We start from the raw sequence: 15,355 nt of genomic DNA on the forward strand, positions 1-15,355 counted from the left end.
TGTAGGAGAAAAGTTGGAAGTTTGATGTCTCAGAGGAAATTACAAGCAAGAATTAAATCAGGTGTCATTAAATCTTTCCATGAGCCAGTGAAATAGCTGAAGATGGACTGTGACCAACTGGAAATGTGCCCCAGACCCCCAGTGGCAATGCTCGCTGTGAAGGTTGCCAGAAAGAAATGCTAGTCTAGTTTGAAAGACCTTCTGGCTCTTTAAGAGAATATGGAAATTCAGATTTTTTTAAATGGGAAATCTTCCCATTTTGGAAAGCTAGCAGCTAAAAACAGAATTTATTTATTTTAATTATATTGACACTCTTCTCACCCTCTGGTTTAAGGTTTACGTGACACGTATTTGTAGGCTGGGGTCTAACCTTAAATTTTCATAGGAGGCTATTATTTAGTTTAAGTCAAATTTATATTTTTTTGCTGGAGACTGATATGTTTTAGATAGAAATTTAGCTCTAAGGTATTTTTCCGTAATTAATTTTTCTGGTCACAAATTGCAGTGTTTCTTTTTGGGAATCACTCCATTGATAGAAATGGATAAGAAAAGTTCTATATAAACACTCAGAGAGGAACCCGAGATATTTTTCCTTCATAATATGTTGCTGAAGTTTTTCTTATAATTTGAATGCTGAAGGGAACTGAGACATTATCAAGCCCAAATTTCCACCTCCATGGATGTGGGCACTGGAGGTAGGTTGAAATTCATTTCATCAGCTGGTTAGTGACCAAGCTGGCCCCTGGGCCCCAGGCTTCTGCTCATTGTTAATAATTAGCATTAATTGAGGTCCTTATATGTGGCTTGGGCAGATTTCTCATAGTTCTAACAACTCCCTGAGGCAGGTATTCTTATTATTCTGTTTTATAAACAAGGAGACTGAGGTGTAGGGACTTGCCCAAGGTCATATGACTGGTGAGAGGTGAAGCTAGTGGGGTTTGTTTATCCCTTACACTACACACTATTTTCCAGGCACTTCAATTTTTAAAAAATATGGTTGATTTACAATATTGTATTGGTCTCAGGTATACAGCAAAGTGATTTGGTTATACACACACACACACACACACACACATATATATATATGTATATCTTTATTATTTTTCCCAATTCTCTTCCATTATATTAATAGTTTGTTACAAGATATTGAATATAGTTCCCTGTGCTACATGGTAAATTTCTGTCATTTATTTTATATATGGTAATGTACATCTGTTAATCCCCTACTCCTAATTCATCCCTCTGCTCTTCCCTTTTGTTAACCGTAAGTTTGTCTTCTGAGTCTGTGAGTTTGTTTCTGTTTTGAATATACATTCATTCGTATTATTTTTAAGGTTCCACATATAAGTGATATCACAATATTTGTCTTCCTCTGACTTCACTTAGTATCATAATCTCTAGGTCCATCCATATTGCTGCAAATGGTATTATTTCATTCTTTTTTATGGCTGAGTAATAGCCCATATATATGCACGCACACGTGCTCAGTTGCTTAGTCCTGTCCGACTCTTTGTGACTCCCTGGACTGAAGCCCACCAGGCTCTTCCATTCATGGGATTTCCTGGGCAAGAATACTGAAGTGGATTGCGATTTCCTTTTCTAGGGAATCTTCCTGACAGCGATCAAACCCGAATCTCCTATGTCTCCTGCATTAGGCAGAGTCTTTAACATTGAGCCACCCGGGAAAGTGAAAAGTGTTAGTTGCTCAGTTGCGTCTGACTCTTTGCGACCCCATGGACCGTAGCCTGCTAGGCTCCTGTGTCCATGGGGTTCTCTAGGCAAGAATACTGGAGTGGGTTGCCATTTTCTTCTCCAGGGGTCTTTCGAACTCAGGGATTGAACCCACATCTCTTATATCTCCTGCATGGGCAAGTGGGTTTTTTACCACTAGTGGCATGTGGGAAGCCTCCCTACATATATGTGTGTGTATATATATGTGTGTGTGTGTGTGTGTGTGTGCGTGCATGTATATATATTTAACGTCTTTGTCCATTTATCTGCTAGTGGACACTTAGGTAGTTGCCATGTCTTAGGTATTGCAAATAGGGCCGCTATGAACATTGGGGTGCATGTATCTTTTTGAATTAGATCTTTTGTCTCTTCAGGATATATATCCAGGAGTGGGAATGCAGGAACATATGGTAGTTCTATCTTTAGTTTTTTAAGGAACCTCCATACTCTTTTCCATAGTGGCTGCACCAATTTGCGTTCCTCCCAGCAGTGTAGGAGGGTTTTGTTTTCTTTACATGCTCTCCACAGGCACTTGAATTCTTAAATTCCCAAGGAATTTAGGCTATTCTAGGAAGCTGCAGTTCTCAGAGCTTGGCATTGTGTAAAAATCTGAGAAGATATTTTATTTATCTCCTGTTACCTCTATGTAGATATAATACATGACAGCATCCTGTAAAATGTCCTCATTCCTTTTCACTGACTGTTGTTTTCAGGCTGTGATTATTTGCAAAGGACCATTTTGTAGAAACTTTAGAAATTATATCTTGTTGTAGGTGAAGGATTTACAAGTTAATGGTCCTAGTAGTGTGATACAGTGGCTCTGAACTTAGAATTCAGAGGCAGGTATATTTGGGTTCAAATCCTGTTTTGGCAGCCGTGTGACCTTGGGCATGTCACCTGGCAAGCTTTGGCCTTGGTTTCCTCTTCCAAAAAGCAGAAAAAAAAATCATAGTGCTCTTCTGGTAGCTTTGCCAGGTTAAGTGAGACACCCATGGATACCCCAGTGTCCAGCACATAGCATTCTATCAAGAAGAATTACTGGGGCTACTTCTATGCCCTTGGTCAAAAACATAGACGTGCTGATGCTAATCAGCTTGTGTTATTAGGCTGGCTATTGGAATTCAGGTTCTGAGCCTGCTTACTTGGTATTCTCTGCATTCATGTTGTCACAGGTAGGGTAGTGGACCCTCTGTGAAGATTGGATTGAAGGAGTGAGAAAGTCTTCTTTTGAATCCTGCTTTGGCTCATCATGGACTGATCTTCAAAGCTCCTTCTTAGCAGTTTGCTGAGAAACTAAAGCTACCCTATTGTGGATTCAGGGAACAAGGGCAATTATTTAAATATTTATTTATTTATTTTTGGCTGCACTGGGTCTTCATTGCTTCATGCGGGTTTTCCCTAGTTTCGGAGAGTGGGGGCCGTTCTCTAGTCGTGGTATGTGGGCTGCTCATTGCGGTGGCTTCTCTTGTTGCAGAGCACGGGCTCTAAGGCACACGGCTTCAGTAGTTGTGGCTCCTGGGCTCTAGAGCACAGCCTCAGTAATTGTGGTGCAGGGGCTTGGTTGCCCCATGGTATGTGGGATCTTCCTGAACCAGGAATTGAACCAGTGTCCCCTGCTTTGCAAGGTGGATTCTTAACTACTGGACCACCAGGAAGCCCAAGGGGCAATTTTTTTTTTTTTAAAAAGCACTATCGTATTACCTGTGATGGATAGCTTACGGCAGAAAGGATCCAATCAGAGTTGAAATGCCTCACCCCATGGCTGTAAGCCTTAGCTCATATCACAATCTCTTGTGAAATTTGAGTTTATCTACTTTTATTAGCTTGACTACTTATTTATGTGGTGGGGTGGGATGGGGGTCACCAGAGTGTTGGGAAATGATTCCATTTTGAAGAGTGACCATTAGAAATATTCACTGCTATTTCTATTTCTTTTTGATATATTGCCAAAGTACAGTTTAGCTAACATAGTCTATGTCCGACTCTTTCTGATCCCATGGACTTGTTGTCAGCCAGGTGCCTCTGTTCATGGGGATTCTCCAGGCAATAATACTGGAGCGGGCTGCCATTTCCTTCTCCAAACAAAGTCTAAGGTAAAGGGATATTTTGCTTTGGAGTGATACTGCTGTTAAGCTAATACACAGGAAGAAAAGATGCATTAGAAACCACTCTTTGTTACTTGGAAAGGTTGCCTGGAGGAATTATTTGGTAGGTTGTTAAAGCCAATGTGAAATATTTTCAAATGGGATGAGTATCCTTTCTAGGAAATTGTAGTTCAAAAATGTTTCTGTGAATTTTTCCTAAATTTCTCTCTCTCTCTCTTTTTTTCCCGAAAAGCCAGCTATGAACTTTTTGTTAGGCCTAGGGCCCTGGATGTCACATTGAGGCTGGAGAAGCTTTGGTGATGAAACAGAGTAAAATGGCAAATAGTGTGGGCTTTGCTTACATTTGCATTCTTTACCTGTTGACTTTCTGGGGACCCTTCAAGGACTGACCTTATGGAAGCCTTCACTGCCCAGTCATATCTTGTAGGTTCTTTCACTTGCCCTTGCGGTGCAGCTGCTTCACCTCTACTCAGAAACATCTCTTCTGCTCATCAGGTGCTGTGGCAGTGAGCACTGACCTTCAGGAGCATCACCCCCTCAAGGTCAAGAACAGCTGGATCTGAAGATTCTTTCTAGCTGTAACATTTCTGAGACCGAGATGGCAAATGAATGCTCATCTTCCGAGGGCAGTTAGTTTTTATCATTTACGAAAAATTAATGAGTATTTAGATTGACTAGGTTGTATGTTTGTGATCTAAATTTGCTTCTAGATAGGACAAATTTTGCTTTCAAAATTGGCTGTCTTCTGTTCCAGTCATTACTTTGTTTCCATGTTTTCTGTATGACAAATGAATTTATTTTCTATTATCACAATTTTTTTAAATTTAATTGTGCCGTGCACGTAGGCTTCAATAGTTGGACACAAGGACTTAGTAGTTACTGTTCTCCGGCTTGAGAAGTTAGGCTCAGTACTTGTGGTGCACAGGTTTAGTTGCTCCAGAGCATATGGGATCTTCCAGAACCAGGGATTAAACCTGGGTCTCCTGCATTGGCAGATGGATTCTTAACCATTGTGCCACCAGGGAAGTCTCCTATTATCACAATCTTCATTTAATGTTTATAGTGTATATATGTCTTGTCATTCCAATGAGATAATAAAAACTCCACTGGGGAATGTGGAGGTCAGATTGATTGCTTTAAGTCAGCCAGTATTCCATGAGAATTAGCTCTCAGTTAGGAAATGGACATGCAACTGTTTGATGAGTAACACTCTTCCATTTAAGGAGTTAACAATTTAGTAGGAGAGTTATATAGGTTAGTAGAAAAATACCGTGGTGGGTACAAAATGTATCTCCATTCCCTCTAATTCTTAATTATGAAGTTAAGAAGGAAAATAAAAGCTAAAAAAAATGCTTGCCAACTGATGGAATAAAAATGTTCTGATTGAGAAAAAGCCTTTTTGATGTTGCTTGTAAATCAGGAAGTATCTCAGATATTGGAGGGGCCTAGATTAGTTCTGGGGCTCCCTGGTGGCTCAGTGGTAAAGAATCCCCCTGCCAATGCAGGAGATGTGGGTTTGATCCCTGGGTCAGGAAGATCCCTGGAGAAGGAAAGGGCAACCCACTCCAGTATTCTTGCCTGGGAAATCTCAAGGACAGAGGAGTCTGGTGGGTTATAATCCACTGGGTCACGAAAGAGTTAGACAGCGACTAAACAACAACAGAATAGTTTCAGGTGAATTCATTGAGAAGTTCCAACTTTTAGGGTGGTAGATAGTGGTCTCAGGATGTAGTGAAAGTAAACATCAACAATAGAAAACAACCCTCTTAATATGAGGTCCAAGAAGGAGTTGTAGAGAGAGATTTGGTAAAGGAGAAAGGCATATTTGGGCAAAACAGAATGGTCAAAGGCCAGCGAGGATTTTGCACACATTGCAGATGGAGGGGTGAGCCAGAGGACTTTGAGGTCAAGGAGGTAAAAGGTAGAAATTCTTAAGGAGTATCAAATTTAAGCATCCAAATCCACAAAGTCTCTGTCACTATTCAAAGGCTGCCTACTGTCCTTAAAGGGGAGCTTGGGGGAGAATGGATACATATATATGTATGGCTGAATTGCTTTGCTGTCTACCTGAAACTATCAGAGTATTGTCAGTCGGCTATGTTGTTGTTGTTTTTCAGTCACTAAGTTGTGTCTGACTCTTTGTGACATCACGGACTGCAGTGCACCAGGATTCCCTGTCCTTTAGTATCTCCCAGAGTTTGCTCAGAGTCACGTCCGTTGAATCAGTGATGCTATCTAATCATCTCATCCTCTGCTGCCCTCGTCTCCTTTTGCCTTCAATCTTTCCCAGCATCAAGGTCTTTTCTAGTGAGTTGGCTCTATGCATCAAGCAGCCAAAGTATTGGAGTTTCAGCTTCAGCATCAGTCCATTCAGTGAATATTCAGGGTTGATGTTCTTTAGGATTGACTAGTCTGATCTCCTTGCCATCCAAGGGACTCTTAAGAGTCTTCTCCAGTACCACAATTTGAAGGTATCAATTCTTCAGTGCTCAACTTTCTTTATGGTCCAACTCTCACTTCCATGATGTCTACTGGAAAAACCATACCTTTGACTAGATGGACCTTTGTCGCCAAAGTGATATCTTTGCTTTTTAATATGCTGTCTAGGTTTATCATAGCTTGCCTTCTGATTTAATTTCATGCCTGCAGTCACTGTCCATGGTGATTTTGGAGCCCAAGAAAATAAAATCTGTCACTGCTTCCACTTTTTCCCCATCTATTTGCCATAAAGTGATGGGACTGGATGCCATGATCTTCATTTGTTGAATGTTGAGTTTTAAGCCAGCTTTTTCACTCTTCTCTTTCACCTTTAGCATATACTCCAATATAAACCAAAAAGTTAAGAAGAGAGAGAGAGCTAAGGCAGCAGCATCTGCAGGTTGGAAAGACAGAAGCTGGAAAGCTTGTCTGCATTCAAGGGAATGCTGGGGCATGGGCTCTAGGGGGAGGCCTTCTGCCTTAAAGCCCCTGGGACCTTAGCTTTCCAGGCCGGTAGGCACGGGCCAGAAGAGCTAGGGGTTGTCAGCAAGAGAAAGGTGTGTAGCAAAATGCTGGGCCTTTCCACTGCTTTGTTGACAGTGAAACCCTTCTTGAAACTTCTATTAAGCAAAGCTTAGCTCAGTAAAGAGCCCTCAGAGTTGGACATCACCTTGACTGGAGTGACAGGAAAAGGTTTTCTCGGAAGTCTGCCTCACTGCCTGTCCATGCGTCTCTCAGCTGTCTGCCCTAGCCTGGCCCTTCCTCCCTCCTTCCTAACCCTAGGTTAGTCTCTGTAGCTGCTGCTTTTCTGATTAGTGGGAGTGATGAGAGGGCAGAGCTCAGAAGACCTGGTGTTGCCAAGAACCTGGTGGAGGCACGTGAAAGTCACCAGTAGGGGGCAGCCCAGCATGCTTCTTAGTCTTCTGGTCCCATCCAGGAGCTCAGGGGCAGGGAGCAGAAAGCTTTTAGAAGGTTTGGTTTTGGGTAGTCCAAGGAACCAGGGACTCGAGCCCAAGTGTGTTTGGTCACCTAGTAACTGAGAAGCCCTGGAGTTCATCTTCCTGTGGTCATTTCTCTTGTGGCTTTCTCTGTCTCTGTCTCTCCCTCTTTCTTTCCCCCCTTTCTCCCTTCCTTCCTTCCTTCCTCCCCTTCCTTCCTCCTTTCTTTCTTTTTTCTTCATACACTTAAAAAATTCATAAAAGTGTAATGACATAACAGTAACTTCAGGTGCTTATATTCAGAACTGATACTTAAATATTTTTGTCTTTTTTGTTACAAAGGCATTTTTCTTTTAAGAAAAGAAGTAGTTTAATAAAATAGTTTAACAGTTTCTGTTTCTTTATTCCTGACCCAAACCCATTCTGCTTTCCCAAGATGACTTTCCTTGCATTCCTCTTTTTATACCTTACAAATATCCCTCACTATGTAGTATTGTTTTATGTCATTTTATTGTTTTGCTTTAAAAAAATTTTTTTTAGAGTATAGTTGATTTACAATGTTATGTTACTTTCTCCTGTACATCACAGTGAATCTGTTATTCATACACATATATCATCTCTTTTTTAGATTCTTTTCTCATATAGGTCATTACAGAGTATTAAGTAAAGTTCTCTGTACTTAATAGTTATCTATTTTATATATAGTAGTGTGTATATGTGAAGCTCAGTCTCCCAATTTATCCCTCCACCCCCCCTTGCTGTGTCTTTTTAAAAGTTCACATCAATTGTTTTATATTATAAGCACATATCAGTCTGAAATTTTGCTTATTTTTTTTCTCACTTAGCATGAAGATTTCTTTCTGCTCAAATATGAAGATCTGGTTCAATCCAATAAAAAACCTCATTTTATTGTTTCTTAATTGATGGACCCTTGGGCTGTTTCCAGCTTTTTATTCTGACTGTATTACAAGTGAATATTCTTGCATATGTTTCTCCTCATGTGGTTCTCAGATGAAAACCTAGAATGGAATTGCTGGACTCTATAAAGCGTGTGAGGTAGAATTTTCTAGGATACTGGCAAATTACTCTTCAAAGTGGTTGTGTCAGTTTATGCTCCCCCGAGCAATGTGAGAAAACTAACTGATCCTTAGAAATGCTTTATATAGTCAGCTTTTAAACATTGTGTCCAGCTAGCAGGAAAGGAATGGTAAGTCCATGTTATTTTAGTTTGCATTTCAGATTCCTTGAGGGGTGAGCAGCTTTTCATATGTTCCTGGACTGTTGGTGTTCCCCTCTGTGAATTGTTTGTTATTAACTTTACTGGCTTCCAGTCTATGATTCCTCCTTAATGGTACCTAAAAAAATGTTTCTTAAGGGGTAGATTTCATGAGCAGTTTCTGGCCTACAGCTATGTTGTGGGCATCTGTGCAGATGGTAACTTACGACAGAGAATTCTTGGCATCCACAGGGGCACTTGCTGACTTTTGCATCCAGCTCTTCTGTTGATTTTTTTCCATTTGACCAGGAGGAAAATCCATTCTTTATCTGGCATTCCTGCCTCCACAGTGGAAGAATATTCTCCAGTGACCACTTTTCATAATTTCACTTTTTTTTGATGGTTTTCAGCAAAATCTTCTGTCTTGTCTTAGATTCAAGAAGAGTTATGTATTGCCTAACATCTGACTTATTTTTCGTCTCATGATCACTGTAAATTTACCATTGACTAAATGTATCTTCTTTTTCTTCTCTTCCTGGGCATTGGTCACTGGAAAGCTTAGAATTAAGCTTGTGGTCCTTTTCCAGCAAATATTGGGTTGGCCAAAAAGTTCATTTGGGTTTTTCCATTAGCTTGTATAGAAAAACCCCAATGAACTTTTTCGCTAACCCAAAATATATGTTTTAAACCCAGTTCCTAGCTTCACTGATATCTCTTCCCTGGCTTTTCTTTCTTCAGTGCCTTTTGTTTTTATGTTTAGCTCATTGTATTTTATTGAATACAAGTGTTGCTGCTGCTGCTGCTGCTAAGTCGCATCAGTTGTGTCCAACTCTGTGCGAACCCATAGACGGCAGCCCACCAGGCTTAAGTGGGGAGTTTATAAATTGGAAATCTGATGAAAATGAAATAACAGTAAAATAAAGGGCATAAATAATTAAAGGAAAAGGTAAACATTAATGCTTTGTGCCACAGACATTGATTAATACCTCCTGAGTGTCAAGCCCTGATGCAGTCAGTGACGAGGCAGGCAGAGAGAGCTGAAGAATCTGAAGATTTCAGAACAGTGACAGCCACCATGCCAGCTCAGCTGTGAGGAGGGAACAAGTTCCCTGGAATCCTGGTTGTGACCCTGAAGGAAGCCTTGCCTACATCGTTTGTCCTTTTCTTCTGCCAAATGCATGAAAAAAGCATTAAAATATAGGGCTCTCTGGAATGTGGTTTTTTATCGGGAAGTGATTTGGAAGAAGGAGGTTACTATGGTTTTTACTGGAAAATGTTAGTGGATTGAAAATCTTGGGGGAAAAATATCTAAAGTGTGGTAATTTTGAAATATCTCATAAAAACTCATGTTAAAAACTGTTGTTTGGTAATTAGGGTGGAGTCTTAAAATGTTTCTTTCTGTGTGAAGAAGCAAAGAAGGGAGTGAATCCTTCCTGCAAGTCTATTATGTTCCAGGCTCCCGGTACTGGGGAGAGCCTCGCTCTTTGAGCAGAAGATGCTCCCCTGTCTTGGACGTCACCTGGTGTTGCTTTCTTATGTAACAGGAGACAAAGTTTTTGTGGGTCCTTTTAAAATTATTTCTCTTTGGTGTGATTTGGTTCTCTCAGAACCTTTTTATTTTATTTCTAAAGTTTGTTTTCTAAAAATAGGTGTTTTATTTTATTTCTAACATTTATCGTCTAAAAATGGGTGTCCAAATAGTTACCATGTATTTTGATATCTTTTTCCTTCTTTTGGATTGAGCAGAAGGGACCTATAGATGCTATATCTTTTCCCTCATTGGCTATTATTTTTCTCATTTAATTAATGTTGTTAACAGTAGGGTTACATATTTGTTTTCAGTGTCTTAATTGGGATGTTATATATCTTAAATGTTTTGAAAAAGAAAGGGAAATCCATTCTAATACAACTTCCTGGAGTGTCTATGGAGCTCCAAGTGTTGCCCATTCATTCTTCTATCCCTCCATCTGTCTGTCCACCCTTCATCTTTGAAGACCTGCTTTGTACGAGGTGCTTTGTTAGATGCTATGGTGCATGTTGTGGTGGTTTAGTTGCTAAGTCGTGTCCAACTCTTGCAACCCCATGGACTGTAGCCTGCCAGGCTTCTCTGTCCATAGGATTCTCCAGGCAAGAATACTGGAGTGGGTTGCCATTTCCTTCTCCAGGGGATCTTCCCAACCCAGGAATTGAACCTGGGTCTGCTGCATTGCAGGTAGATTCTTTACCAACTGATCTAAAAGGGAAGCCCCATGGTGCATGTTAAGAATTACAAAACAGGATCCACCTATCTTCAAAAAGAGGTCATGATCTAAGAAAAGGGAATAGACAGATGCTCAGATAACTTCAGCACAGGGTAATTCCATGGTAATAGGTTTGATAGCTTTGTGTTTATATTACCGGTGACTTTACTGGTTGCAAGTGACAGAAATTTCAGATCAAACTTTCTTTATGAAAACTAACCTCAGAGACAAGTGGATCCAAATGCTTTAAGTGGCATTTTCAGAGTTCTGTCTCTCTTTTTATCTCTTAGCTGTCTTTCCTCCTGTGTGCTGACTTCATTCTTGAACATTACCTTTCCCTGTGGTAGAAATATTTCTCATGGAATCCCCAAGCCTGTGTAATCTTTCAGCTAAGATCCCAGAGAAAGAAAAAGGCATTGTCAAAGCATTCATCTTTTGATTTTAGGGAAGCTTCTCATTAGTCCAGTCAAGGTTACAGCACATTTCTAAGCCAGTCATAGCCAGGGGGATGGGCTCTCTGTGCAACCAGCATTACCTGTCTACTCCTGTATGTGAAGGACTGGCAGATGGGGAAGAGGTTTCTACAGAGAGTGAGCGTGTGCCTGCATGCATATGTGCTAAGTCGCTTCAGTCGTGTCTGACTCTTTGTGACCCTATGGACTGTAACCCACCAGGCTCCTTTGTCCATGGGACTCTCCAGGCAAAAATACTGGAGTGGGTTGCCGTGCCCTCCTCCAGGGGAATCTTCCCAACTCAGGGAATGAAACCACATCTCTTAAGTCTCCTGCTTTGGCAGGCAGGCTCTTTACCACTAGCATCATGTGGAAAGCCCCTCTACAGAGAGTACACGAGGGCAATGTGGGGTTCGTGAAATGTGGCTCCTGAAAGGAAAATTTCGTTTCATTACTGACAAAAGCAGAAAGAGTGGATCCTGGGCCAGGAGAAGAGAGGGTTTGGAGGAAGGGATGAAAGGAGAGAAAGGGGGAGGGGAATCTGCTTCAGTGTTTCTGGAGGTAAAAAGAAGGAGGGACTGCTACTCTTGGAAGGTGAGCACAGATGTGACTTGTCCTGTGTGTGGTGGTGCCAGCATCCCTGTGGCTGTCACAGATTGAAACGCTTTTGAGAGGTAGTGGATGCATTTAAAAGTTATTTTCACCTCTGTATCCAGGGGATACCTTGAGTGGAGAGGCAAACTGAACTTGTTAGTTGAAAGAGTGATAAAAATTTAATAAGAAACCTGATGGTCCTGTCATTGAATATGAAACCTGCTCAACCATGGTTTCTCCTTGATCACACTCAGTGTTCCTCCCCTTGCTGTATTTAAAATAAATAGTGCGGCCAGGTGGGTGGGGAGGGATCACCTTGAGCAGTCTGGTGAGGTTGGATGGAAGTTGCCTAATTTTTATGGATTTCCTGCATTGAGTCTTGAGTTTGCACTCTGTTTTTCTTTTCTCTTTTTTTGCAGTTACATTGCAAATCAGAAAAGATTAGAAATCATCAACGAAGATGATCTTGAAGCTTACGTGGGACTGAAAAACCTGTGAGTACTCAGAACTTGCATACCTTATATCAGAACTTTTTTATGCTCTGTAATAGTCAGAGGGACGGGTGTTCATTAGTTCTAACATTCACGCCATTGTGTACTTTCTTAGGACCATTGTGGATTCTGGATTAAAATCTGTGGCTCATAAAGCATTCCTAAAAAACAGCAACTTACAGCACATGTAAGTAAAGCTTGATTCTTTTGCTTCCCAGGACCCAATTTATTCAGTGTTTTCCTCCTCTGTTTATTTTCCTCCTTTCCCAGCTAGAAATCTCCTTTTTAAAAGTTAGTATAGCTTCAACAATAGCTTAGAAACATTAGCTTTGATTTCTGAATAGCTTCAGAGGGGTACTTAGAACAGCCTACTTATTCCCTTTCATGAATTTCTGGGCCATTTCCATCTTGGACAGAGCAATAGACCAACAGAAAGGAGTCTGATGTGAAAACTATGTCCTGTACAGCGTTCTCGATTCTTTTCCTTGGACTCATGACATGTTCCCTGGAAGACATCAAACTAGTGGAATTGAAAGAAACTGACTTGGCCTTGGCCTTCACAGGGAACTAAAAACTGCTCATGCACTTTCTCCTACAGTAGGTCCTCTTTTGAACCTTCATTTTCCAAAAGCTATCTGCTGTGATTGATAAAAGTGGAGAAAAATCAATCATGAAACATGCCAGAGGTTCAGACGATTGTAACAATAGCAAAGGCTTCCACTGAAGTCAGGGTGATATCAACTGACGTCAAATGGAAATAAGACAGTGGGATCACTCAGGTTGTTTACTGTTAAATCCTCTTAGACGATGGCACTTAGTCAATAAGGTGTGGCCTTCCTAAGATGTTTCTTCATGAAGCAGAGGATTACCCACCCTTAAGCTCTGATTGTCACCCCCCACACCCCAAGTTTTCAGTAGGAATTTCTGTGGGAAGACTGTTGCTCTTGTGCTTTGCAGGTTCTCTGCAACAACACCTTATATATTTCATAGTCTATAGTTGACCTGCAGAATTCTTAACTGCTTGATCTCACTTGATTTTTCTAACAGTTGGTAGGAAGGATCTTTCTGATTCCCATTTCATAAATGTATTAATAAAATCAGGTCTCCAGATAGAAAGTGGCAGAATTTTGATGCAGGGCTCATCATGGCTATGTTCTTTTAGTAAGAATACAGAAAATAAAATGTGTTTTGCATATAATGAGAGAATCATCCCTTGTAACATTTGTCCTCTTTCTTTGTCTTGGGTAGAACAGTTCCCTGACTGTTGCTCAGGCCAGTCTATAAAAGAAATCATTCTCTTTGAGTAGATTGCCTGGATACTCCATGGTGATTTGTTGATCTTATGAAAAACCTTAATTTCATCAAGCTAGTACAATGCCTTCATATTTCATAGGTGGCATTAATGATGAAGTCAATTTGAAAATAAAGTCTGTAGAATTAAAATGCAAAACTTTTGGAGAAAGGTGATAAAACTCCAAGAAACTTTATTAACACATTTCATTTAGAGGCTTTTTGGCAGCATCTCTGTAGTTGGTTTGCCTGCACAAATTCTGATGTCTTTATGTAGGCCTTGATAACATAAACAAGAGAGAAGAAGTTGAACACAAGAAAAAGGTGAAATGCTCTAATGCAGTCACTTAAGTGTAATGAGTGACCTTGGTGGTTATGTACTGGTATTTTCATTACTGCTCACTATAGACCTGAATTACTCAATGACTGCATTTTACTGGCTATTTTACTACATCACTTCCCCTGACGTTATGATCTAAAGAGTGGGCTATGGTTAATTATTCTGGAGAAGGAAATGGCAACCCACTCCAGTACTCTTGCCTGGAAAATCCCATGGACATGGTTAATTATGGTTTTACAAATAGACTTATTTATGACTCTACTGTGCCTCTTCTATTTTCCCTACTTTCCTTGTTCTAAGATATTTATATGAAAATGAAAGCCACCTTTTGTAATTTTTTTTTAGGCTGATATATGGTAGGATGACTTTAAAGGCATCCTCTGGGCTATACGTACTTATCTAAAGTCAATTATTTGTCCAAGTCTCCCAAAGAGGCGTCATTTGAAAATAGGAAACCAAGGAGATGGACATAATCTAGTTTTTTAACAGCCAACAGTTGGGAAGTCTAATTATTGATCAAACTACAAACATTACTGATATTTGTGGTGATTGTCAAATGGTAAGACAGCATGAAGTCAGGCTGATATTCAGACAGAAGTCAGAGTGTCAGTAAGCTTCAGATAGTCACATGACAAAAGAGGCTTCTAATTCATTTCAGCAGTTGGCTTTAGGAAGTGGCGGGGAGGAAGGGTTGAGTCTGGGTCTCAACCTCTTCCTATGACTGAGAACTCGGGGTGCTGGTGTGTTCTCCTTGATTTCCTGAGCAGCATCCTTAGTTGACTCCCAGCACCATGACTGTACGGGAGCTGATAAAGATCTGTATATGAAAGGCTATTTCTCTCTACCCCTGGGATATACTGATTATCTCTCTGAGTTTTCCCAACAAAATAAAAATATTCACAGGAGCATCTGTTTCACTTTGGGCTTTAGGGACATTCAGATTGGATCCTGTCTGTTACTTTCATCATTCCTCTCCTACACTGTGCTTATTTAGTACCCCACGCTGACTGTCCGGAGCCCCCTAGGACTGATCCCTGAGTTTATTTCTAGATGCCTTTAATTCCTGCCCAGTCCCCGAGAATTCAGAAACTGTGAGAAAAACCAGTATTTGTGTTTTCCAGGGGCTTTGCAGAGGTGCTAATTAGCTCCTTTGCACAAGTTCTATAATCAAACAGTAAGAGGATTGTTGATTTTTTTTCCTCCTCTCCTCCTCCCTTTTGGCTTTTGGCCCCAATAATAAGTATGGTTCATAAAACTCATCTTGTTCCCGGCTCTGGGCTGTGCTGCTAGCAGCTCGACAGGGCAGCTGCCCCTGTGCTGGCTTGCTAGCTGACCTGGAACTGTGACAGTGAGTATGTCCTCTTTCTTTGCATCCTCATTCCTCATTCTTCTTGGGAGGAAAATAAGGGTTTTTTTTTTTTTTCCTTCAGAAGAATGGGGATTTGTGATGAAGATGAAAACATGTGTGCCTCACAGGCTG

The 15,355-nt window shown here is 40.7% G+C and overlaps 1 protein-coding gene across 11 annotated transcripts in view; it reads left to right on the forward strand.

Annotated features, from left to right (window-relative positions):
• Positions 1 to 15,355, forward strand: part of NTRK2 (neurotrophic receptor tyrosine kinase 2) — a 408,111-nt gene that overhangs the window by 24,885 nt on the left and 367,871 nt on the right. For all 11 annotated transcript variants that reach the window (XM_086414414.1, XM_086414413.1, XM_086414416.1 and 8 more), the window contains 2 exons: positions 12,174 to 12,248; positions 12,361 to 12,432. In XM_086414414.1, the coding sequence (XP_086270540.1) occupies positions 12,174 to 12,248; positions 12,361 to 12,432 (147 nt within the window). The remainder of the gene's footprint in view (positions 1 to 12,173; positions 12,249 to 12,360; positions 12,433 to 15,355) is intronic.

The sequence above is a fragment of the Bos grunniens genome, chromosome 8 (assembly GCF_055505025.1).
Source record: "Bos grunniens cultivar Pamir isolate PY7600 chromosome 8, Bosgru_T2T1.0, whole genome shotgun sequence".
Classification (NCBI taxonomy): Eukaryota; Metazoa; Chordata; class Mammalia; order Artiodactyla; family Bovidae; genus Bos; species Bos grunniens.